Source organism: Penicillium citrinum, assembly GCF_028827155.1.
Source record: "Penicillium citrinum strain IBT 23319 chromosome Unknown utg000001l:1.0-4955037.0:1.0-4956770.0, whole genome shotgun sequence".
In the NCBI taxonomy this organism is placed as follows: Eukaryota; Fungi; Ascomycota; class Eurotiomycetes; order Eurotiales; family Aspergillaceae; genus Penicillium; species Penicillium citrinum.
The window spans coordinates 977150-1002659 of record NW_026622686.1 but is presented as its reverse complement, the minus strand read 5'-3'; the positions used below and the strand labels follow the sequence as shown (position 1 = coordinate 1002659).

The 25510-nt window shown below is 43.3% G+C and overlaps 9 protein-coding genes across 9 annotated transcripts; 4 read left to right on the top strand and 5 right to left on the bottom strand.

Moving 5' to 3' along the window:
- Positions 1–62: 62 nt before the first annotated feature.
- N7469_000391 (fungal specific transcription factor domain-containing protein) lies at positions 63–1867 on the bottom strand (the record flags this gene model as incomplete). Its single annotated transcript, XM_056639311.1, has 7 exons — positions 63–633; positions 690–806; positions 1091–1161; positions 1265–1399; positions 1451–1465; positions 1583–1794; positions 1849–1867. The coding sequence occupies 7 exons, from the start codon at positions 1865–1867 to the stop codon at positions 63–65; spliced, it is 1140 nt and encodes a 379-aa protein (XP_056505068.1).
- Positions 1868–3407: 1540 nt separating this feature from the next.
- Positions 3408–5395, top strand: N7469_000390 (CDR ABC transporter; the record flags this gene model as incomplete). Its single annotated transcript, XM_056639310.1, has 6 exons — positions 3408–3426; positions 3495–3966; positions 4050–4132; positions 4191–4685; positions 4724–4920; positions 4979–5395. The coding sequence occupies 6 exons, from the start codon at positions 3408–3410 to the stop codon at positions 5393–5395; spliced, it is 1683 nt and encodes a 560-aa protein (XP_056505067.1).
- A 321-nt stretch (positions 5396–5716) lies between these two features.
- On the bottom strand, positions 5717–6211 carry N7469_000389 (uncharacterized protein; the record flags this gene model as incomplete). Its single annotated transcript, XM_056639309.1, has 4 exons — positions 5717–5786; positions 5856–5926; positions 6023–6097; positions 6203–6211. The coding sequence occupies 4 exons, from the start codon at positions 6209–6211 to the stop codon at positions 5717–5719; spliced, it is 225 nt and encodes a 74-aa protein (XP_056505066.1).
- Positions 6212–6940: 729 nt separating this feature from the next.
- Positions 6941–7232, bottom strand: N7469_000388 (uncharacterized protein; the record flags this gene model as incomplete). Its single annotated transcript, XM_056639308.1, has 2 exons — positions 6941–6997; positions 7044–7232. The coding sequence occupies 2 exons, from the start codon at positions 7230–7232 to the stop codon at positions 6941–6943; spliced, it is 246 nt and encodes an 81-aa protein (XP_056505065.1).
- A 3491-nt stretch (positions 7233–10723) lies between these two features.
- N7469_000387 (uncharacterized protein) lies at positions 10724–12189 on the bottom strand (the record flags this gene model as incomplete). Its single annotated transcript, XM_056639307.1, has 3 exons — positions 10724–10759; positions 11030–11101; positions 12082–12189. The coding sequence occupies 3 exons, from the start codon at positions 12187–12189 to the stop codon at positions 10724–10726; spliced, it is 216 nt and encodes a 71-aa protein (XP_056505064.1).
- A 5630-nt stretch (positions 12190–17819) lies between these two features.
- On the top strand, positions 17820–18107 carry N7469_000386 (uncharacterized protein; the record flags this gene model as incomplete). Its single annotated transcript, XM_056639306.1, has 2 exons — positions 17820–17943; positions 17968–18107. The coding sequence occupies 2 exons, from the start codon at positions 17820–17822 to the stop codon at positions 18105–18107; spliced, it is 264 nt and encodes an 87-aa protein (XP_056505063.1).
- Positions 18108–19088: 981 nt separating this feature from the next.
- Positions 19089–21103, top strand: N7469_000385 (cytochrome P450; the record flags this gene model as incomplete). Its single annotated transcript, XM_056639305.1, has 7 exons — positions 19089–19287; positions 19342–19474; positions 19603–19794; positions 19855–20006; positions 20076–20302; positions 20371–20642; positions 20698–21103. 7 exons carry the CDS (start codon positions 19089–19091, stop codon positions 21101–21103), a joined length of 1581 nt encoding a protein of 526 aa, XP_056505062.1.
- A 166-nt stretch (positions 21104–21269) lies between these two features.
- On the bottom strand, positions 21270–21812 carry N7469_000384 (uncharacterized protein; the record flags this gene model as incomplete). The annotated part of the gene is made up of 2 exons (XM_056639304.1): positions 21270–21655; positions 21797–21812. The coding sequence occupies 2 exons, from the start codon at positions 21810–21812 to the stop codon at positions 21270–21272; spliced, it is 402 nt and encodes a 133-aa protein (XP_056505061.1).
- Positions 21813–22900: 1088 nt separating this feature from the next.
- On the top strand, positions 22901–24934 carry N7469_000383 (uncharacterized protein; the record flags this gene model as incomplete). The annotated part of the gene is made up of 4 exons (XM_056639303.1): positions 22901–22919; positions 23281–24070; positions 24130–24346; positions 24422–24934. 4 exons carry the CDS (start codon positions 22901–22903, stop codon positions 24932–24934), a joined length of 1539 nt encoding a protein of 512 aa, XP_056505060.1.
- Positions 24935–25510: the final 576 nt, after the last annotated feature.

Below are 25510 nucleotides of genomic sequence, written 5' to 3'. Positions count from 1 at the left end.
TATGAGACGGGCGTAACTAGTTGAGTGTCAGGGTTAATCCATGACTTCCAAATAGAACGACATCACATCCCACTCTCAGTTCCCGGATTGAAATGCGGGAAGTCGAACAGATACTTTAGATCAATACCGAGTAATCCTAAATCTTCGACGCGGTAGCTGGGATCATCGATAAGCGGAATAAAGAGCTGATTTTCACTGTCATCAGTAGACCCGACATTCCACCTTGGTGTTGATATGGATTCAGGTACCAGAAATGCTTGCGAACTCGCTAGCATTTGCTCATCGGAATCCGAAGCAGCGTGCTGGGTTGCTATCTGTGGGTTTTCAATTGCCAGGGTTGTCGCTCGTACTGCGCTTGGCAGTTCCGATTGCATCGAGAGAGTGCTAAGATTCTCTTGGTTGATTTGACGCTTGCGCTGACGTTGGTTTACAACATATTGCCGAGCTAAACGTGCGAATTTTGCTAGCAAAGATCCAGGTAGGGTTCCTTTACTTGCAAATTCCAAGCGGCTAAAGTGATCGCCGGCAATGTCCAGTAGAGCAAGACTCAGCGCGGTCTCAGGATGTTCGGGGTTGTGGACAACAAGATCGAAAATAATCATGAGGCAGGACAGAGGCAGAACTGCGAGGATCCTGGGAAATTGTCAGAAAAATGCTTGGATATGGTCATATGTGGGTTTACGGCCAACCATATTGGAGTGGAGGGAGAAACTTCGATGAAAGTGGTCAACTCGAGTACCGATCGAGCAGTCCTGATGAGGTCACGCTTTAGATTCATCTGATGCGTGGCTCCCAGCTTGGCGGAACTGTAATGAAGCAGTGTCCATGATAGAGTTAATGAAGCATGCAAATAGAGATAATGCGTCAGTAAAGCAATTCTTTGAGCGTTCGCTTCCTTTAGCAACCGTGGCTTCAATAGTTCATTTGCTCGAAAGCGTATCGGAACAGAGACTCTCCATTGCTCCAACTCCTCAAGATGGCTTGAACTCTGGCGTTGTATTTCGGAGAGGGCTGACTGATAGCACTGATGGTGAATAGACTGGTATGAATCTTTGAAACCAGCCGAGCGTATTTGATGAAGCTAAAAAACCAGTCATAGTCCTCGAAGTTTGACTCTTCAACATCGGGAATGGAACAGCTAATGTTCGAGTCGTGCGGAACCTAAGAGATATTAATAGCTGAGCAGGGATTATGAAAGGGTCAATTTATCTACCGAGGATCTTCCCGTCGTGAAACAAGATACTTTCTCCAAAAAGTAAAGTACCAAGAACGTGCACCGAAGGGTACCCTCACTTTCAGAGTTCAAGCGATTGAATCCAAGGCCCTGTGCCATTGTTGCAGCCCCTGTAAGGAAGAGTGGCTCAAATTGAAAAGCAGAAGCTGTGGAAGAATAGAGTGCCTAAACAGAAATTAGGTGAAGAGGAGCGGCAAGGACGACTTCTCAACGCACCATTGCCATAAGCGCCTATAAATAGCAAAGAAGAGTCAGCGAGTGAAGCATACGATCATGTAGCTTTGATTGACGAGCTTGTATTGCGGTCAGAGATCCACGAAGAAACACCAGTTCTTCAAAGTTAGATACTAAATGCTCGAAGTAAGACCAGGCCTCCCCAGTCCCAGCTTCAAACGTCCCGCCATCATTGTTCTGACAGCCAATGGCGACAACGGCATAGTAAAGCGCCGCAAATGCCTTGTCGGATGCAAGTGAGTGCAAGAGACCAGATGCCGAGATCTGGTTTCTGAACTCTTGGGGATCAAGGAATGGATAAATTGGATGTACTGCTTCAAAGTAGACTGTAATGGTTTATTAAATAAATTATCACATAGCAAAGACGACTATATTCACACCGACCTTGAATATGCCCATCCAAAATGTCTCGACAGGGAAAGTAATGACCACTTTCCAAACCTTGTTCGTGGAATACAGTCGCTAATGAAATGGAGCTTGTTCTTTTGATTTTTGTGGCTACAACCTCTTTGATATCATCCAGGAGTTGGGCAAGTCGATTGTGACCACGTCTGTCATTAATTACCCGAACTCTCTTGGCTGGGAAAAGAAAAATGTTGGGAGTTGATCCTTGAATTGTGGTCAACTGAGACAAATTGTTTTCATTGTCAGTTGTGGTCGCACTCTATCCTTTTGAGTTACCATACCTGATCTGGATGATTGGCATTTCCTGGGGTTCGAGAAGCATGTCGATCGGCGAGCAGTGAATCTATGTATAGTTCTGATGATATGGTTGTTCCACCAGCGTTAGTATCGAAGGAATCATTCCCTAATAATCTTGGCTTTTTGAATTGATCATTTTCTATATATCTGCTCATTAGTCAGGTCCCTCTCATCAGATTCAGTAATTGGAATTATTTGGTCACCGTACCTGGTTGATCAAGCTTCCGCTTTCGTGGCTTCTTGATATAACTGAAACAGCACCGAGTATTTCGAGACTTTCCAAAATGTGTATCAATAGATTTCTTTCCGTAATCCTATCAGTGACAATATAGATATCTCATCAAGCAAAGCTCACATGCATCAGCATTCTTCCTGATTGATTATATCAATGTGTCAGAACAAGCATGCATGTGTGACTTCGGAACTTACTGCACCGACCCTTTCGGGCCCGGCACGCATCGCATGCTTTGTGTAGCACTTCCGACATTCAAAATAAATCAGCGACGGTGTAATGCGAGAAATGATTTCCTCTCGGACGGTGGAAAAGTCGGGATAGTCTTAAAACAAGCCAGATTTACGGCGCCGAAGATAGTGGCCAATCATATTGAGAGGGTAGAAGCATTTATGACCCAGATCGGCGCCGTTCGGATTTTGCCAAAATTAGCAATTAGATATACATCGACATCGATGTGAGGCAAATGTTTGGTTGTTCTGTGTAAGGGGTATTGCCTTTTTGATGTATTGGATTCGCACCTTCAACTGGGTTGTTCCTACAGACGAAATAGTTTTCAAGTTCCTAAATTTACTGATGCAAGACTCCTGTAATTTAAATTCTAGCGAATAAAGTAGCTAATATATAGTTATGAACCAGCCGTCATGATAGGACGGTGAGGCTTTTCTGATTTACGGAAGGAGTTCCACATCGGCGCCGAAGCATTGATATTGAGATGAAGCAAATCGTCTCGGATCTTCCTTTTCTACATCTGCCCAGTAGTACATGTTCAATCTTTATGTTAAATAGCGTCATCAAAACAACTTAGAGTTCTTTGTTGATTGGACAGCCTACTTAATGACCACGTCCTTGCAGAGATCCCCTCTGTGTACCAACTTCAACGCTCGTGAGCCCAAAGTACTGTCTCACACATGATCGATCCATTATCATGACTGAAGTATTTAGACTTGGTCATTATCTTTGAGTCTAACACAAGCATTCAACAGCCCAAAAGTGCCCTTTTCAATGTCTTCTAACAAGAGAGGTATGTTTGCGCTACCCAAGCATCGCTTCAATTCGAGCTGCGAGCTCTAAAAACTTCAACCAAAACAGAGAATCTGCATAATCAAGAGCCAGCTGAGGAGAGATTCGACAATCGTGGGGCCATGCCAGCTCCCTCTGAGAAAACCGACTCCCAAGTGAAACGGTCTCCAAGTCCCTCTAATTCTGGCCATTTCGAAAGCAATTTCTCCGACCTATTCCACAAGTCCGATGGACTCACTCTTGACCCCAATTCCAAGGACTTCAGTCCAGCCGAATGGGCCACAAGATTCATGCAACTGAAATCTCGAGACCCCGATCGATATCGTCCACGAAGTGCAGGTGTGTCCTTCCACAATCTCAGTGTTCATGGATTCGGCAGCCCGATTAACTACCAGAAAGACTTTTTCAACGTCTTCCTGCAAATCACTGATCTATTGTCAGGACTCATCAATCGAAGAGACCAGAAGATCGAAATTCTACGGGGACATAATGGACTCACGCGAAGTGGAGAAATGCTTCTCGTTCTGGGACGTCCGGGCAGGTAAATCCAGTTCATACTCCATTCAAGAAGCCAGCCTTCGAATTACACTGCAGAATCAATTCACTGCTAGTTTCCATAAATAGTGGCGTCTCAACTTTTCTCAAGACAATTGCAGGAGAAACAAAGGGACTGTATCTGGATACCGAAGCAAAATTCAATTACCAAGGTTTGTCCCTTTGCTAGCTTGAAGTAAATCGCATGTCGCTGACCATGTTGATCTATAGGAACCCCAAGAGACTCCATGCGGCGTGAGTTCCGCGGTGATTTGATATATCAGGCCGAGACAGACGTACACTTTCCACAACTGACAGTCGGTCAAACTCTTCTCTACGCTGCCCTAGCAAGAACACCAGCAAACAGACCCCCCGGTGTATCGCGCGAGCAATACGCGGTACAGTTGCGTAATGTGGTCATGGCTGTTTTTGGTATCTCTCATACGGTGGACACTAAGGTTGGTAATGAGTTCGTTCGCGGTGTCAGTGGTGGTGAGCGGAAGACAGTGAGCATCGCAGAAGTAGCTCTCTCATCTGGCTCTATCCAATGCTGGGACAGTAGTACCCGTGGACTTGACAGTGCGACTGCTCTGAAATTTGTCCAAACTCTGAAGCTTCCGGTCGGTTTGACGGGTACTGCCGCCGTTGTGGCCCTGTATCAAGCATCACAGCAGGCCTATGAGGTGAGGAATATCTTCAAAGAGCCCTCCGAGTTTCGGAATAAGAGTTGACTAACGCAAGGTCTTAAACATTTGACATGGTAGCTCTCCTATACGAAGGACGTCAGATTTACTTTGGCCCGATCGAGTGTGCTAGAGAATACTTCACCGACCTTGGATACATTTGTCCAGGTCGACAGACCACTGCTGATTTCCTCACTTCTCTCACGACTCCAGCCGAGCGAATAGTTCAGCCCGGATTTGAAAATCGAGTACCTCAAACTTCGGAAGAATTCGCAAAGGTATGGGAAAATAGTAGTCTCTTCAAGGATACGATGAAAGAGATCATCCATTTTGAAGAGGAATATCCAGTCGGAGTTCCATGTCCATTGTTCCGAGCTCGAAGTCACACTGATTCAACCCCCGGACGGTACGAGCTGTGGGGAATACATGGCACCTTATCTGCAGCTGGCAGGTGGAGAGGTCTACAATCCAACCGACATGGCTGGCTGCCAATATTTTCAGTTCTCAAATTCAGACATGTACCTGGCAGCCGTCTCTGTTTACTATGATGAACGCTGGCGCAATTTCGGCTTGGTATGGGCATACGTGGCCTTCAACATCTTCGGCGCGCTGTTCTTCTACTGGTTTGTGCGGATTTATGGAAGTCCAAGTCTAGCTCAAACGGTAGCCCGGATTACCAAGGCCTGTTCGATCCTCAAGTGGAAAAAGAAAGAGCAAATAAAATCGAAACGTGAAGAGGACCAGAAAGGTTGAGACGGTTGCCAATTTTTATTTAGTGAAAAGGTTTTCATTTCTAGCGCATATGGAGATTCGTGAACGACAATCGTATCCTTTAATTCATCAGCGTGCCTGAAATAGCCAGATAACCCCATTTTTCGCCTATTGGTGGCACTGGGCAATTGTCTCTGTCACAAACCATAGACAACGGCCGTTTGGTGATAGAGGGGTCGGGGGCTTCGATTCCTCGCTCTGGATGCGGTATTAGTGGAATTGCAGAGTCGGTGTCGTCGCTAATGGGCGCAAGTTCATAGTATTAAGAAAATCCGGCAGTTCTTGGATCGTAGGCAACGGAGCTCAAGCGCTAACACCGGGGAAGCAATCCGGGAGACCCTTCTTGTGTTTGTTCGAGGCATGCTCAAGGAGACTATCATTTTGAAGCCACGTTAGAACCGAGTAAGTTGAACAGAAGAAAATAGAGTACTAAACCACATACGCAGGGGCTTTAGTAGTCTGCAGGAAAGTCTGTTTGCAGACCTGGCATTGGATGCTCATGGCCTTCTCATTCTAAACAAGATGTAAGCGACCCGAACAGGTCCCTTTAACGGCAATCGCCAAAGGAAAAAAAAGTGCCCATTTGTATGATTTTGAATTTTCACATACGCTCTTAGTCTGCGACTTGGCGACACTTTTGCCTTGGGTCGCGTTGCGCTCACGCTTTTGCTGGGCTCTGGCTCCCTATGGAGAAATCATTAGTTGACCTGTACGTTAGCCAAGACAGTCCAGCAGGATGTGTGAAAATATCACACAGCCCACTGAACCATCATGAGGATTTCCTCTTACGTTTCCCATGGTTGCGAGTTTCTTTGTGGTTGGGGAATGGAAAAGGGAGAAAATTTGCGACGGCGTTGAAGTCGGGGGAATTTCAAGTGGGACCGGGGGGCAACATTGCTGATTGGTTAGTCTTTATTTATCGGACCAGTGGGATGGTCGAGTATTGTATGAAGCATGTAACTATCCTATACTTACTAGGGCTAGTATGCATGGGGGATTTGTTCGATCCGTGAATAAAAAAAAAAGCAGTGGATATCATTTGCGGAGTTAATAAAATCAAAATATATATAATAAAAGATGATTCTATTAATGGTCTACAGTAAGATTGATTCCTTGGATACTTCGAATTGACAAAAAAAGAATAGTATTCTTTCTAAGTTGACGCTCCTAGTAGTGCCATTTGATAAAGAACTTGGAGGTCTACTTACCATGCTTGAACAGAATTTGTATCTGATCACTAAACTAAGAATATTTGTCAGTAGTCCTCACTGGTTTTCACTTAGAAAGAGGCTGTCGTCCTGGACAAGATTAATCTGTGGCATTGCCAACATTGACAGTCTCCCACCGGAAAATGAAGGCGTTTCCACATATCTCGCAAAAAAGGTGTTATGGAATCATCAGTTATATGCACTGAGCCCATCCTAGCATCGAGTTCAGAGGACATTTTATCCATGGCAACGACGGTCGCGTCTTTTCTATCAAAAGGGATCAAGGTGAGCCGCCCGACCTGAACACTAATCATTGTAATCAATTCTGCGATTTCGGACGTCGGATGAGACTTCGTTTTGAGTAATAGACTAGCGTCTTCAATTGTAAATTTGATAATTTGACATCGGTGTCTAAAACATACATTCGCCGCGTTCATGTTGCCCAAGTCCCTGAGCAGTTCCATTTCAGAAATGAGACCATCAAGAAGCTGAGAAACTCGCTGTGCACTTTTGGGGTCTTCTGCGAGGGCATTGCTCCATTCTGAAAGTGATTCGGCGAAGCTATCACGGGCTCTGGCATAGTTAGCAATATTTTCGCTCCACGCTGACATGACTGGAAGAGAGTAAAGTCGATCTACTACCTCTAGATCAACCAGCCGTCCGATGAATTTCAACTTCCAGTGCGTTGATTCTTAAACAAGGCTATCTCAATCTTTTGCCATCCAAACTCTAGCTCTCGATAAAAATAGAAGCGGTTTTTGAATCGCGGCAGACAAAAATTCTTTGCCTTAAAGAATCGGGAACAATGGCATGTATATTCAAAGCAGGAGAATGGGTATCATTGAACCGCATACTTCAAGATAAACAATGCTTTGTCAAGACACAGCACAAGAGAAATGTAACTCAAAGACGATTTATTCTTTGTATATCTCTTTGATTAGTCTAAGGTTATCACAATTAGCGGATGATTTTCCCACACTGTGTTATCACCGAAGCGACAAGGGCTTGTCGCTTCGGTGATCTTACAAAACCTCCAGGTTTTGTAAGATCCATCTTATAATGGACGTATAGCCCTTTGTTTTCGAGTATCCGATATTCTTGAAGTCCAAGTACAAGAAGTTTTTTTTTTTTCAGTACCACCAAGATAGTAACAATGGCTTTAAGTCGAAATATATTCTTAAGGTCCCTTTGTCGATAAGGCGATAGATATAACCTAATTATAACTCGAGGGTTATAAAAGCAGTTTCAAATCGAATCAAAATATCTCAGAGTATTACATCAATTTATACACTCAGAGATCGCATCCAAAATATTTGGGGCAAGAACGATAGCCTACACTAAAAAATCTGACACATAGACCAACATTTTCAAGATTTAGGAAAAAACACTTTCTTTCTAAGATAATGCCAAGGGACAAAAAGACTCGCGCACGCCTGTTATAAGAGCAAGGTGCTATTTGCGAAAGGTGGATAAGTAATACCGAGTGTTTAGTCTTCTGTCCAACTTCGAAAAGTGATTTCACATTCGAAAATGTGGATGAAAACTATTGGGATATCAACAGCCATCCAGATGGTCTTCCAAACGGTACAGTGCCGACCGTTATTGCCTTCCATATTGGAAGACAAAGATATACTATTTCAAACCCTAATCATGCTGGGGATAGAAAGCCAACGGATCGACTCGATCAATATAGCTGTAAAAAGCGGAAACAAATCCCCGGTCGTATACACCGAATTCATAGAGATTGTGATAGGTATTCAGTTCACAGCAGAAACAATTTAGATCTCGATCTTTTCTTATATATCCAGGGTCTCCATTATTGTGAAACTGGTAGATTAGCGCTATCCTTGGGGATGTAGAGATTTGAATTCACAAGCTTTATAATATATGGTTTTTCAAATAGCCGGATTTCATAGATTGTTGAAGCTTTTGAGTGACTGAGCTCATACTCTATTTCAATATCAGAGGGATTTAGCGCTAAAAAGCAAGTACTTTGCAAAGGCATAGTCTCTCCTTGAGCTACATAAAGTATAACGCGACTGAGTGAAGCGTGAAGACTTGCCTTCTAGATTTATATAAACTCATTATATAAGCATAGTTCAGATCATGTGATCTGGGGATCCAGCTGACCCCACTCCTGTCGAGCTTCAATCATAGTTCTCGTGTCAGTCTTACTGCAAGAGGTGAACCCATTGAAGCAACTAGAAATGGCAAATCAAATACAATCACTTCTACAGTATCTCTCAGTTGCCCTTTCAGCGATACCGAGTAGGTACTCTAGGCCCAAACACAACAAATCTTCAATACAATGCGGATGATATAACAGAAGTTGTCCCATGGCCGGAGTTCAGTTATTCCAATGTTATTCAACACTATAGATAAGTACTAAATTTGAAACAAATACAGTCTGATTCCTTTATATCTCCGTCTGTGCCACTGAAAAATAAGCCAACTTTCTATCTTCATTTCGCCGATCTGGTTATGACTTGTGTTCGACGCATTCTACGAACTGGTTTTGAACAGCTTTCTCCGCAGCTTGCAATTCTACAGCTATCTGAGATAACAATAGACAGAGAGAGATCGGCTAAGGTAATTGATCAGTTCAGACCAGATACTGCATTTATCGTAGTTGGAGCCAGTCTCCCCATAGATGTTAATAGAGCACCCGGGGACTTGAAGATATCTTGGAAATAGAGATCTTCAATACAATTTTCGCAAAACCTGGCAGACCGTCGAGAGTTCAAGCAGGTGTTGGCCCAAGTAAACTTTTATATAGATCAGCACAATGTCCGGCACAGTTTTATCCTCTCCAACGTTGAACTTGTCGCCGTGAAAGATCTCGATAGAAATGGTCGGTTAGCTGTTGCTGTATCAGTTCTGTGGAGAAGCGGAGAGGACGGTCAACTTTCGGTGTTACTAGGATTATGGTATCTCGGGATGCTGGCAGCCGACAATGATTACTGGGCTTTGAATTAGGCTAATTTAATTTACTCGACCTCTAAATATTGCTAACTCTAGGAGATTGGAGAACCGTCCAGGATGGCCTTCCATACTCGGAAACCAGAGATACCATCTCAAATCCTCATTGTTTGACACGGTAAACTTATATTTTACCTATACATAACAAGACGAGTCCTTTCTTGTATGTTGAAGGATGAGATGCAGATGTCTATAATTGGAAGTCCAAAATCCCTTGTAAAAGATCAAATGCAAACCGAACAAACAGCGCAAACGAAGCAACAGATTTCTTATCCCTCAGAAGAGACATGCTTCTGGAGACTGTAATCAGTATGACCGATGCCACGTCACTCCTAAAAGCGCCACGTCATCATCATCATCAATATGCCTTGCCGGTCATAAAGTCATTGAGCGTTAAGTCAGGTAAGTTTGGGGTTTCTCAAAAGTTGCTACTCTACACACACACACACACACACACACACACACACACACACACACACACACACACACACACACAATTCATTAACGCCCGGCGGCTGAGCCGAAAGGGCAACTATCACTAATCTATCAGTACATGCATGTTTGAGCATACGCCGTGTCGCCTTGGAGCCCATATAGTATTTTCTTCCGTATTTGACATCTCGGCTTTCAATCTCATAGTTGACTCATTAGTGCGCCCCGAAACTGGTGCAACAACCCACACTCTTTGAGACTTTCTCTTGCCCTACCGCCAAGTTGCACTAGTCTATTTTTGAATCCTTGCGAAATACCCCCGTCAATATGACATGTATTGCTTCTGACATAGATTACATATGGATTTAAATATGTGTTTGCTTGTAAATTCAATACATCTCCTACCTCAATGCCCCTCATCCCATATAGGCTTTTTCGGTCGGCGCATCTTGACGATCAATCATAAGCGGTCGAACCAAAGATGGCTTCAAACCTAACTCCTTCGAGCATGAGTTTAAAATGACATGATCCACAGTGGGAAATTTCCTATATCGGAGAATGCAGAGGCTGCTGGCTGCAACAGGATTACTACCCTAAGAATCTGGACATCAAAAGGCGCTGAGCGACTTTGCCCGCGAAATTTGGTTCGCAATCATGATACAGTATACATGTAAAGCAAGAATGATAATCACTAGACCTTTGTATTCACATAAGGGCATAGGGAAACCTAACCAAATAGGGAAAACCTATACCAAGGTCACAACAAGGCTCGGCTGGTATAATCCCGACGAACCGTCAGGACTTGGGCACCATGACATATCCTACAGGCCATCACGCACGTAATGACATAATGAGCGAGGTATCATAGTCCGACAGTAAGTTCTTACCTATTTCAGTTGTCCATGCATGTACGATGCCACCCACACAGGGTTAGGTCACTAGCATGGATTAGTCTGGAGATACTCTTCAAAATATCTGTCAATGATTAGTCACTCACATAATCGGGGCTTCGACTAGTCACACTGTCCATTCTGAGTTGGCCTTGCATTCCCAATAAACATCTCGTTATCTTAAAATAAATCACTCACTATTTGCCTATTTGTTCAGTTAGCACAGGATTCTCAAGATTGGTTCTGTGTCGTATATCTAATACTTACTTGCTGTCCATATATACATATATTGGTGAGCTGTGTTCTCAGTCTTTTCTCTGAACTGTACGATAAATACTCACGGTCTATTCGCATACATATATTCTCAGTTATTTTAAACTCGAAATCATCATCTGAATAAATTGTCAATCACTTACCCCCTGTACCCATTTCATCTAGGTCAGCCTTATGCTCTTATACTTCTAATCTCATCTCACAAATGAACGGCTGTCACTTACTGCCTGTCCCCATTCCATCTGGGTCAGCCTTGTGCTCTTGTGCTTCCAATCTCATCTCACAAACGACTGTCACTTACTCACTATCCCCATTCAATCTAAGTCAGCCCTGTTTTCTCAGTCTTCTCTCTCAGTTGGAGGGTTGACACTTACGTCCTGTTCATATTCCATTTCAGTAAGCCCTGTGTTCTCATGCTCTCAATCTCATCTCAATTATTGAAGGCCTTTCACTTACGATCTATCCAACACCCCGTCTAAATTAGCCATGTACTTCTGATTCAATCGAACAAATATTGACCAGTACTTACACCCTGTCCATATATTGTCACAAATCAATCCTAAATCCTCCGATATTCTGTCAATTAGGCGCTGGTCACTCACCATCTGTCCAGGTGCAGCCTCAGTCAGCCCTGTCATTTCGATGTTATCTCTCAATCAAAGGTTAATTACCACATACCGGCTGTTCACACATCATTCCAGTCAGTCATGTGTAATCACTTTCCTGAAACGTCTTCTACTTACCAACTGGCCAAATTTCATTTCAGTCAGCCCTATGCCTGCTCTCAATTCTATCTCCGAACGATAGATTGTTTAATCACATACTGCCCAAATATTGTCTCGATTAGCCCTGGTATGTAAATTCTGTTTCAGAATTTTCGTCGTACCCCTCTCTTCTCAATCATATTATTGCTTTCAGTGTCGACGTCCGTTGCTGGTCGAGCCATCACTAAGGTAGCGAAGATAACTGCGAAAATCACTGCGAACACCTTCATATTGCTGAATTCGGCGTGTTTAGAAGATTTAGACTAGATAGAGACACCAAAAGATTGAGAATGTAACTGCGATTGCCGTGAATGTTTTTGAACTGTTCCGAGCCCCCCCATCTCCTACTACCTAAATATTTATAGGAAATTCGATGCCCAGCAAATAGTAAGGGATAAAAGCGGTATTCACATGATAGCAATATCCTTTGCTTTTTCTACCTAACTTCCAATACATGACGTTATGCGTGCATTTCAACGTTACACAGCTGTGATATGCAATAATCTGTGTCATATTTTGAAAAGAAGAATAAATCGATTCTACAGAGCGAGAGGGTCTAATAGCTAGTCAATCATGTTGGATGGAAAAACTTGGCAAACTGGGCCGCAAATTAGGTCGGACCCTTTGGAAGCGAGGGTGTAAAAGCTATGTCATCCGGGAGGGGAAGAAAGGGCTATGGCCCAGTTTCTCCCCTTGCTGATGATTCCGACTAAATCACAACATCTCATACACATTGTTGGATTTGGTTCCAGAGGTTTTGTGTTATACGCACGGTGCCTGTGACATATTGATCAGTTGTTGACCACCGGCAGAAAGAAGTGACCCTTAATGCCTTGCTAGGCTCAAGTACGTAAGCAAGAACCAAAAATCTACATACGTGGGGACAAGATTACCTTTTGTTCCAATCATCTGCAATGATTCACCTGAACTGGACATCTTGTTATCTCGACTTGCTCTTGGCTGCGTGGGTCATGCTAACGATTCAGGTCCAAGGATTTCATGATAAAGAAGGTAACCGAAAATCGAACCGTCGAACGCCACTCTTGAGCCTCAAGCCTGGCTCACTTAAGCGATTGAGGAAAGTGACAGCTGGTATCATAGTGACCTTGGCTTTCCTTTTCGGGGTTTCAGCAATGGTGCATTTCAAAAATGTACATGGAGCTACAGTACTGGTTTGTTGGTCACAGCATGTCTATAATGTCGGCACTATTATTTCTGAAAGAAGGATCTCAAAAATATCCTCTAAGGAGACCGATGAGACTACATTACATACAAAGTCTTTTATATGCTGACTTCGTATATTTTAGTACTGTATATTTGCTTCATTAATAAACATATATGAGACCAGCAGACATATATCTATTCACAACCTTCTTCCTATTCAGCTAATCAGAGCTATTCCGCTAGTGATACGTGTTTGGTTTGTTTTCAAGTACCAAAAACTTCTATATTATGGCCCGCATGTCGAAAATGGCCTTTGGCACTCTCATCTTTCGCACCGACCACATTAATACACCATTCAAGAAAAGTATCAAAGCCTCGCTCCGGATCTTTCTCGTAGTAGTCCCAGTTCCGCTTAATAAACGCCTTGAGCTCAGCAAAAAACTTTTCAATTGGGTTCAGGCACTATCTTCACCCGTGCATTCGCACATATCTATTCAAGTTCTTCTGACCGGTGAAATGATACATTGTCCATGACCAGGACGGAATTGGGCTCAGGCCATCGTCTGCAATGTTGGAGCAGTTGAACTATAAAGTCTTCGAATATAGTGGTATCTGTAGAACCACGGAAATCATACGATAGAACAATTTTATTCTATGTATACGCGGGTAATATCTGGTATCTCTGATCTCGATGGAATTGTGTTACTTGCAAAGGAGATATGCTATGTGGTACCCAGTCTGTCTGTCTAAAATCTATATATTTGTCATATCCAGATTCATCAGTGTAGACTAGGTGGTATAATTTAAAATCAGATAGATTATGCAGATAGTAATCCCGCAATTCGGTATTTTGTTCTTTAGTATGTCTCTATGCTGTTTTTTTAGACCAATCTCTCGCTGTAAGGGTCCTTCTGACACTGGAGGTTGTAACCACAGCCTGAAACTCATCCCATAGGAATACAACCATCTCCTCAAGATAGAGACCAGGTTTCTCATATAGATAATTACAGAGGACTTCAATCATTAAGGGCGTTACAGTTCGTTTTTGTCCTACTCGGGTTTGTGGTGCATATAAGCTTCCAAATTGTCGCAAGTTGTTGCGGATACTGATGATGGTCTGCTTGCTACATTCAGCCCGTTCAGCCATTTCAGATGTGCGGAAAGATTCACTCTCGATCATATCACGGATGAAAGCAAGCTTTGAAGGTGAGAGCCTTGGAGCCATATCGCCCGCACCAATAAAGGCAAACAGGAAGCTGTTGCACATGAAGTTCCTGATTGTTACGCAGGGAAGAGATGTCGGAGCAATTGGGTTATGTAAGAACGCTGTGGAGCCGCCGTGATCTCGGCTAAGGAGAAAGGAGGTCACCCCCCATATAAATTACTATGGGGTGGTACTTAGGATAACCTTAGACAAGACATTAACCATTCTGTCGATTTCAACCTTGTTGTACACCGCCTATCGTAGCTCTTATACATTCGATAGGGATTCGATAGACAATCGATATCACATGTGAAGGGCTGAAGCAAGACTTAAATTCAATCTAACTATGCCACAAACTGTGTACAAAAAGCTTAAGGAGGGGAAGTTTATCCCGCGCGTTCTCCACGTCAACATACCAAGGTCCCGTGGTACACGTGACCAACATCGGGCACTGGCCCGTGACATTAGTTACACAGCAACTCCCATTAAAGGCCTTACGATTCAGGCCTCACTCAACCTTTCCGTAACAATTCGGATCATCTTCGGGAGGGCTACATTGTGATAGGTTTATAACCCTACAAATCAGTCATACCACGTTTTTTAATCTATATGAATATTGACCATCCTCTACTCCGTACCTTCCCCGATATATGACATAGGAAACCAATCCACATTATAACTTGAGAAGGAAATTTGAGGCCAGTAAGGAGAAATTGCTAGGCAACCATCTCGCATGATTTGCTAATATATTTCCACGGGATTCCATTCAAATCTCGTACCTATCTCGTAATTTATATACCAAGATATAGTACCATACTGGGTGCCTTTTTGGACGTCCATCAAATTGATGCGATCCGCTAAATAATTGATCTGCGCTAAGGCCTTGGCGGTGGGGCCAGAACAGAGTGACGAAGAGTGTTTCCGTTAAGCCGATTTCGAAAATGACTGTAGGCTTCGATAGTTACAGTATAATGACTGCGTATGATGTGTATAATCATCTTACGCTGCCAGTCATTCAGGTTTTGCGCCATTTTGTAACGGCGTAGGGCTTGATCCTTGCCTATGTTGGGCAATTTGATTTGGAATCAAAAACCTGGCATGGGTATTTTTAGATCGGTGACCAATATGTAGCATTACAGCCTTCCCCCATATGGATTTTATGTCCAAAGTGGAGACCTAATCTAAATTACGAAATAACTATATCTGGACATGGAGATCATGTGGTTACAGTTTGAAAGGCCATCTCTCCCCTTCCGATATGGGAGGCGATGCTGAGCGGATCAGTAGCCAGACTTCTTATACGCTGTCTTTCAGCCAGGGATGAAAAGTTGCGAAAACACTTGAAATCAGTTTTCATTCAATAATCTCATAAACCAATAGTTGCAATATAAAATACTCAGGCCCAAAGGCAAAATATATAAACGCCTCGACGCGCGGAAATTCCGCCTCTTAAAAATCTGGAGTGTGTAGTCAATCAGACCTTGAAGCAAAAAAGCGAGCTGTTAAAGATTTTCGGAACCACCAAGAATTTTTTCTGTGCCCTGGTGGAGTGGCAGGCTGGTCTTTATCACTGTAGCCCATTCATTTATATTATATAGAAAGCGACGGGCTATTCCAATTTGAATTCCAATTTGAATTCCTCGTTGAACAAAGAATCCAGCATCTGGATTCTCAAAGATCAGTTCAAGATCGAGATGATTTTCCAACATTATCTGGCAGATCTTCCGAAAATCTGCTTTGTACTTCTTGTCGGTGATGCATAATTCCAGCTATTTGCAGTAGTCTCTTACTGCTGCTTTCCGAGAACCAGAAATTACAAAAGGCTCGTTGAATATATATTTGGGTAGAAATAAAATTACTATTAATATATTCGCGGTTTGCGCTGGCAGGACATTGATGATGGTTGGAGAATATAGTGGTCCAGTCGATGTTGTATCTATCTTTTTCGACTTTCTTTCTATCTGACTTTCCAGAACTAGATCCCGACAGATATCGCTAGAAATATCATTATGACAATCAAGGCTTTCACCACTATCAATATAGTCAATAAATCTTTCTAGATATAAGATTCTCAGTTTGTAATATTTCTTATCTATCGGATTCTCCCAGCACCAATCAGATCTAAGCAGACATATACGAATATTATACTATATATAGTTATATACAATACTCCATATTGCAGTTTGCCCAGTTCTCTCCTGAGCAGCAATATAAGTCTCTCGCTTAGCTACCATTCTGCTTATTGCAGATATACAGCCTCTTTTGTCGACTTTTCTTGATGCTAATATATACTGATCTTCATGTTCACTTCTATAACTAAAAACGATAACTACAGTGAGCTTCTTGGCGATACAAAACAAATTGCTCCATTTATATAGCTGCTTCTCTACTGATTTCCAATCGATATTAGTAGAATTGCAGAATTTTTCGATCTTTCTCTAGATCCAATCATTCAATTTCGTCGTAATATCTGTGTCCTCAGATCGAACTCTCTGGTGATACTTCTTTTTCATTTGCAGTATATCTTCAATATCTGTTTTCAGAATCTCCTTCCAATATTCGCTAGAGACTACAATCAAATTTTCTTCTGTCACTCTATCAACTATTTTTTGATTCAGTAAAATCTTCTATTCAATTGTATAGCAGATATATTTCGGAGACATCTTATTGTATTTGTCACCTTTTTCCTATTCGACAAATAGTAGAAAATTAAGTTGATCCAATTATGGCTGTTCTGTGGCACAATACGGAGCAGAACTCTGGAAGTACAAACTTGCGGATATACTACCGAAGTTACCAGAAGTAGGGACATACTTCCATAGATCGATCATCTGGGACTGAGTGTCATCTTCAGCGAAATAGCTCTGATTCATCGCGAATATCTCTGGAATTGCGGAAAGCCTAAAACTGTAAGTGGTTAGTCAGAAATACCTGACACCCAATAAAGATTCGCAGCCGCCACATGGCAATAAGCAATAGTGATCTCGAAACAAATCTTACTGTCAAGCTCCGCCTATCACTTTGACCCAAGATAGACACCCAGAACAGCGCCAGATCCTCTGCAGTGAAGCAACTGAGTGATGGAGGAGAGAAGATTCCCCCGGTCGCCCAGTTTAGTTCGCTCTGTTTGCATGGAGTCTTCTAGACGTACAGGTCTTTGACCTTTGATTGTTGTACCTATACAGATGGATACATTGGTAGGTATTATTACACTGTATATACACATTGGTAATTTACGCCAAGTTCATGTTGGGTAAGCATATCATGTGATTAGGGTTTGAAATAGTATATCTTTGTCTTCCAATATGGAAAGCAATAACGGTCAGCACTGTATACAACTTTCAAATATGCAAGCAATCGATATTCCGGAGCAAGCATATTGAAGATATTGCCAGATTCGGCAGCAATGATGATGTCGGTCCCTGGATTTCTGAAGTTTCCAAGGCAGCTTACCAGCATTGCTTTCCTCTTTTTACGCCGCGGCACATCTTCATGGTTAATGTTTGCGAGCATGGCACGAAGGAGTTCGTAGTTGAGCGTCTCAACCTAGGAACTGAGTCCAAAGGCTTTGAAAGTGGCACGCCTGAGTTCCAGCAAATTCTTGGTACTCGAGTTGGTAAGACTGTGGCATACATTATAGTAAATTCATTCGACCCTGGAACGCGAAAAATTGCTAGGATTGCAATGTGGTTGACTGGATTACCAGCTAGATTCATTCAAGCTCGGTTCGATATTGAGGTTACCAGTCGGTCATCCTCAGAAACTAGTCCACGACTTTAGGAAGGATCAATATCGGTAATCGAAAAGTGCAGATATGGTGGTAGACTCAGCGGCACCCTGAGATCGAGATGATTAGAAGCGACGGATGCTTTTCTGGGATTTCGTACTAACTCTTAGTAAACTCGTACTGATACAATAGATAGATCAGATCCATGTCTCCATTTTACTGCAAACGAATGTCATAACACCTGCAATATGTTTTGGAATTTCATTAGCATTGATTTCCTCTTCGATTGAATATGTAAACCACTTAGATCACGTTCAAGTCTTCCGAGTCATATCCTATTTTAGATTGTGCCGATAGTAAGACGGAATGTTCAAGTAGCTGACACTGGCTATGTGGGAGGCTTTTGTCGAACTTCTCGTCAATTATACAAATTCCCCAAACGGAAAGCGTACTAATTCCAGCACCAGGCGATTTTCAACATCGTGCAGGAATGGTGCAGTGACTATCCTCATTGAGGCCGGAGCGGCTCAGCTATCCAATTACGTCGTCGCTAAGTCGGCCGAACAAAATATTAACCGATTCAATTGGATATGAAAAACCTCGGCCCCACCAACTTGATGCCTGGAACATTTCAGCATTCAGAACCATATAGAAAAACGATTGGAGCTGGTCTTTCTTGTCGATACGCACAGAGCACTAATTGGAGAGACTAGCCATCAGGTCCCACAAACAATAAGACCTTGGCATGACATGACCAGCCCTAAGACGAGCTAAGATGTGTCTTCATCATTGCGGAGCCCAATGGGGAACTGTATGGATACCTTCAAGAAGGCTAAATATCTAGCTGCATGCACTGCCGAGTTGATTGAAACAACCACACGTGCTAAAATAGGTCGGAGAATTCTCAGGGTCACACCCCACAAATATTTAGTTCCGCTTGGGCTGTCGTTGTTTCTTTTTTCTTCTGAAGCGTGTTAGGATTTCTCAAGTTGAATATTGGCGATCTGAAGCTTTTGGGCTTTCTCCAAGTCAAGATGGTGTTGATACAGCAACTGGCCATCTTAGCCATCTGTTTTATCCTATTCTTTGCTTTGCGAAGAGCATTAACTCCAAAACGCACTGGAAAGCTACCACCTGGTCCAAAAGGTAAACCAATTATTGGAAATTTGCTTGATCTTCCACCCTCGGGCCACCAAGAATGTGTACATTGGCTCAAGCATAAGGAGATTTACGGTGCGTATTCAAGGTTTCTGAAAACTCGTTTCGTGCTTTGACACATTTGAACAGGCCCGATAAGCTCTGTTACAGTTCTTGGGAAGACAATCGTCTTGATAAATGACCGAAAGCTGGCAGTTCAAATCCTGGAAAAGAACTCTGCAAAGCATTCGTCCAGGCCTCGACTTGTCTTTGCTGATGAATTGTAGGTTCTTACCATCCTCTTTTAATCGGAAACCAGCTGTAGTTTAGCCTGCTGGGGCCGAGGGTCCGATTTAAAGACTCTCAATGGGTCAAAGTCTTGCCTAGTAAAATACTAACTGACTGCCTCAGGTCGGGATGGGGACAAGCGCCCTCAGGCCAAAATAATACTCCTCTTTTGCGGTCATATCGACGCGCGATGGCCAAAGTAATTGGCACGCGTGCATCGGCATCGAAATTCGACGGGTTATTAGAAGATGAGACTCGCCGCTTCGCATGGCGAGTTCTTCAAACCCCCGAGAAATTTGTCGACCATCTCAGGACGTAAGTTCGAACAGAGAGTTATTTCCATAGTCTTATCACTAAAATGACGGCCTATGAAAGTGAGGCAGGTGCTTTTATTTTGAAGATCACATATGGATACAATATCGAACCCCATGGAGAAGATCCTCTCGTGAGTCTAGCGGATTTGGCGCTTCAACAATTCTCCAATGCCATTATTCCAGGCGCCTGGCTTGTTGATATGATACCAGCCTGTGAGTATTTAAACACCCCCGAAAGAGTCTTTTCTTTGGTTGAATGGGGTTTTTTAATACAATTTACAGTGAAGTACATTCCAGAATGGTTTCCAGGTGCAAACTTCAAGAAAATCGGCCGTCAATATTTTGATACATTGACGAAACTGGTAGAAAACCCCCTCTCATTCACGAAATATCAAATGAAGGAGAAGAAGGAGCGGCATTCATTTACATCTTCACTTTTGAATCAAGGCGAGGATGAGAGCATTGTCAAATGGTCTGCTGTGGCGTTGTACGGTGGTGGTGCTGATACGGTAAGGAAATCCTGGAGTTTCTTCCCCTTTCGTATAGATCCGATCATGAATTAATGATGCAAATACAGACCGTCGCTGCTCTCGAAGGATTCTTTTTAGCAATGGCGCTATTCCCAGATGTCCAGCGCAAAGCCCAAGAAGAGATCGACCGCGTGTTTGGCAAACCAACATTCCCCACAATGGCTGACAGAGAGAAGCTGCCGTATATTGAGGCAGTTGCCAAAGAGGCACTTCGATGGCACACAGTCGCAAATCTCGGAGTTCCTCATCGGACTGACGAAGACGATATCGTTGAGGGTTATCTCATCCCGCGAGATGCTATGCTTATCCCGAACATCTGGTATTTGAGATCCGCACTTGCCGTGAACTCACCTTCTTTGCTAATTATACGACAGGTCATTCAACAACGATCCAGAGCTCTATCCCGAGCCTCGAGTTTTCCGACCCGAGCGATACATCCCCTCCGATGGCAGTGATCCTGCGATTGACCCTGCGGACGTGAGCTTTGGATTTGGGAGAAGAATATGCCCTGGTCGTCTTATTGCCGATGCTTCTCTTTATCTCACCATAGCCAATACTTTGGCTGTATTCGACATTAGAAAACCGATCGGTGATGATGGAAAGGAGGTGGAGCTACCCCAGGACTTTACCCCAGGGATCATCAGCCACCCTATCCCTTACAAATGCCGAATCACGCCTCGAAGCGAAGAACATCGACAACTTATTGTCGATTTTGAGAAGTACACTCCGTTTGAGAATAGTGATGCGGGTGATTTGGAAAAGTCTCTCCAGGTAAATTAGACTGACTTTCATTTGATAATATTTCATAATTGCCAATAACATTCAATAAAGCACCTTAACAATAGTTGAGATTGCTATATATACTGGCTCCTGAATAACCGTGCACTAAGTTGATACACTTGGGAACCACTATGCCATAGCTTCTTCAATTTCATCAAACCACTCTTCAAGCATTGGATGGAGGCAAACCTGGCATGGAAATAGATATAAAGTCTCCTTCGTCATCTTCGTCCGTAATATTCCACTGCAGGGAAAGGACATCGTCATGCTCAGTTTTCTTGGCATAGAACAACGATTTGTACTTTCCACTATCACTTTCGACAAGTGAAAAGTGACCGTACCAAATAAATTTGGTTATTATTTGGTTCGACGTCGCATTCTGGGTAAAACCCATTTGGTGATCGGTTGGGTCTTGACCGGGAACGAAAAGTAGTTGCTGATTCTGGCATGGCGGCTTGCTGGTACCATTTCCGGTTGCATTGGCAGTTGGATTGCCTACCATTGGGCCGGATGAGCCCGGGATGGCTAGAAGATATGTCAACTCGTGCTGTGCTGTATGTTGCTATTTTAGGTTCACTTACAGGAGACCTGCCCGGCATTGGTTGCGTTAGGCGGAGTTCTGTTTCCTACGGCAGCATTACCTGGGCATATTTGTCAGTAAAGCATGGTGTAGCAAATAATAGAAAATCTAACCATCAGAGTAATACATCGGGGATCCTCCAATATTGTCACCAAACGCATAGAGACTATAGGAGTCCGAGGAGGATGATCTCGATGCCACTTGTGCTGCTGGAAGAGCAGATCCCAAAAAGAGACACACAAGGCTGACTGAGGCAACTCGTATCGTGAGTGGAAATCAAGAGAGCCAACACAGAGAAGATTAGTGTAGTGAAGACAATCCAAAATGCGAAATCCAGACTGCACGAGAAATGAATTACTTTATGTATCTTGACTTTAAAAGATTTACATTGAAGACTTCATTCACTCGACTTATAGCCCCTATCGCAGGCCCTACCTAGTCCACACAAATTCCTCACTACTTGATGTAGTCCATAGAATTTTAGGATTTCGGAAAGAACTTTGCAGGGAACACATCGTAGTGCGATGACTGCTAAAAGGCTCATTGTCCGGACGTGCATAGTCAGCGTGCAGGGTTTATATGGAGAAATATGCCTCAGCATATCGAATCCAACTACACGTACTACACAATCAAGGCCCTATTATACTATTATGGGGAATCTTGGCTGGGAGCGGCTTGCGGCGGAGCTGACGTTGGCGTTGTCAAGCTATGCCCGAATTAGTTTGAAAATATCGGTGATAGTGGGTCGAACCAGCCGTCCGGGGGCGTTGGAGTGCTCCTATCTGAGCTTGATTCCAAAGTTATTGGAATAGGGCTGATCTGGTCAGTAATCGGATTTGTAGATCGGCGGTATCAAGCATTGTAAGTAACATTGGAACTCGTGTACTGCTTTTTCTTCTTGACTGCTTTTCTAGTTATTTTCATTGTTGTCATCCCATTTCTATGCGTGCAAATATTCTGAATTTTTCCAAGTAATACTCTATGAACATGAACTTCTCTTGTGGAATATTGAATCTAACAAGAATAGCATGCTTAGCGGCATGATCGGCAAAGTATAGACCCATGCCACTCCTCAGCTTCACGTCCATGAGGGGCCCAGGTTATCTCACGCTCTATTTTCCTACTATGCTCGAAGGATGATCATCAACAAATGATACGGCCGGTGTACATCTGGATGTTGCCTATTTTATCTGCTTGAAAGGTCGTTCCGTTCAAGAATGCAGATCATCAAATGTGGTAAGATTTTCCCATCGCCATACTCTAGTTCTGTCTATTATTAAATCTAAACCATTCAAATGGAAACCCCCCTGAGAGATTCACATCAAAATATGTCTATTTAGACATAGTTCACTCGTTTCATTTCATTCTTACACAGCCAAAATGCTTGTGATCCTCTCATTATTCTTTATTTTTGTCTCTCGTTTAATCTCTTGATCAATTCTGTATCTAGCACCATGAGACCGATCTCGACATTGTCGTTTATATGCGGACTTGCATCTTCAATCTCCGCCGCATTCATTCCAGAGCCTCATTTGAATTCCCACACCTCAAGATCGGCTATACCCTGCGGAAACTCCGCTGCTACAGCATGCAAAAGAAACACAGCAAGCACACGGTAGCAGTGGTGCGATTACAATATCCACACCGACTATATCACCAACTACTTATGTCACTCGAGAATACCGGTTCAACTTGGAGCAGATTATTGTGGCACCGGATGGTCGTTCGAGAAAGGCAATTGCAATTAACGGTTCTATTCCCGGGCCTACTATTGAAGCAAATTGGGGCGACGAAGTCGTTGTACATCTGACGAACGGCCTTTCCAATGATTTGCAAAATGGAACTAGTATTCACTTTCATGGAATTCGCCAATTCTGGGCAAACCAGGACGATGGTGCTGTTTCAATTACACAATGCCCGACCACACCGAACAACAGTATCACCTACAGATGGCGTGCTATGCAGTATGGCACGACTTGTTATCATTCTCATATTGGATTACAAGCCTTGGAAGGATTGTTTGGTGGAATTGTCATCCATGGTCCTGCCAGTGCCAACTACGACGAGGATAAAGGCGTTATCATTCTGAATGATTGGGATATTAATACTGTGGACGAGCTCTTCTTGAGTGCTCCAACGGAGGTTCTTCCCACGCTCGAAAATGCTTTGATGGTACCAATGTCTTCGGTCAAGATGGAGCAGCAAACCAAACTAGCACTCGCTTTAATACTTCTTTCACTGAGGGGACATCTTACTGGCTTCGTCTGGTCAATGCTGCGTGCGATACTCACTTCAAATTTCCATCGACAACCACACCATGACCGTTATTTCGAACGACCTTGTCCCAATCAAGCCTTACAAGACAAAAATCTTGCATCTTGCAATGGGTGAGTAGTCATGATAGGCTACTGAAATGAAATTTTTGCTGACAACATTCCACTGACAGGGCCGCGATACGATGTTATAGTGAAAGCAGACAAAGAGGCCATTGCGAAGGATTTTGGATGCGCGCAATTCCTCAAACAGCTTGCTCTGAGAAAAAGTCACCAAAAAATATTAAGGGAATCGTTTACTATGGCGATGAACTTTCAACTCCTACCACGAGCGGCCACACCTATACCGATGGCTGTGACGACGAGGCTATGTCGGATCTAACTCCAATAGTATCCAAAACTGTTTCCACTAGTCCTTTCTAACAATCACTCTCAGCCTGTCTCACTTGGGACGAATTCGGGTAGTCTCTACCGATGGAAACTCAATTCCACCTCGATGCACGTCGATTGGACGATCCAACCCTAATGGAAGTTTACCGAGGCCATCACTCCTGGGTTAGCACCAGTGGAGTGATAGACCTCCCCCACAAGGATGTGTGGACAAATGTCGTCATTGAAACTACCCTTTCTGTGCCTCGTCCAATTCATCTGTACGGGCATGACTTCATCATCATTGCCCAGGGAAGTGGGACAGATGATGGTCAACCTACCACTCTTAGCAGGCCCCTGAAAAGAGACACCGCGATGTTGCCCGAAAATGGACACTTGGGTATTGCGCTTAAGACGGACAATCCCGGGGCTTGGCTTATGCATTGTCACATAGGATGGCATTCTGAGGAAGGCTTCGCTATTCAGTTTGTTGAACAGTACGATGAGATCAAGCCTTTGATCGATTATAAAGATCTAAACGATAATTGCAAGAGCTGGGATAAGTATGAGAATATGTACATTGTCGAGCAAGACGACTCGGGAATTTAAATGATCATTTGTTATCGGGGTTTGTGTTTGTCAAGATATGAATACTGTATGGCCTGCGTCATTTGCTTCCAAGGCCAATGCAATCCTTCAGAGACCTTAGTAACTCGGCCTAGTGTTAGGTAAAGAGTTTGGAAAATCACGTCCTCATTGAATGTACTCCGTACATGCCAACTCATTCCCCAAATTTCTCTGATTTGCCTCATATGTGGAGAACAAAATCCCACACAGCAATTTGGGGTAACGCGGGGGGAGTCTGGTGCAGTTTCAATGACATAAAAAACTGTCAATATCTCGGGAATGAATTGAGTAATAGAGTAAATTTATTCCCGAGCCCTTCTCCTTTGGTTCCTGACCCAATGTTCCTCAAGTAGAATGCTTGCCCTGAGAGATGAAATGTCTTCTTATGCAGTGGCAACCATGCGCTTCGAGCCGCACTCACCCATGGCTCGAATCAGCCATTTGATGCTTCTATTAGCCACCTATTACTGATTTCGGCAGCCTTACCACCATCGGATTCTAGCCGAAGGTCTCGGGATTGGCTGTCCTGTTCTTCCAATTTCACTGCAGACTATTCTA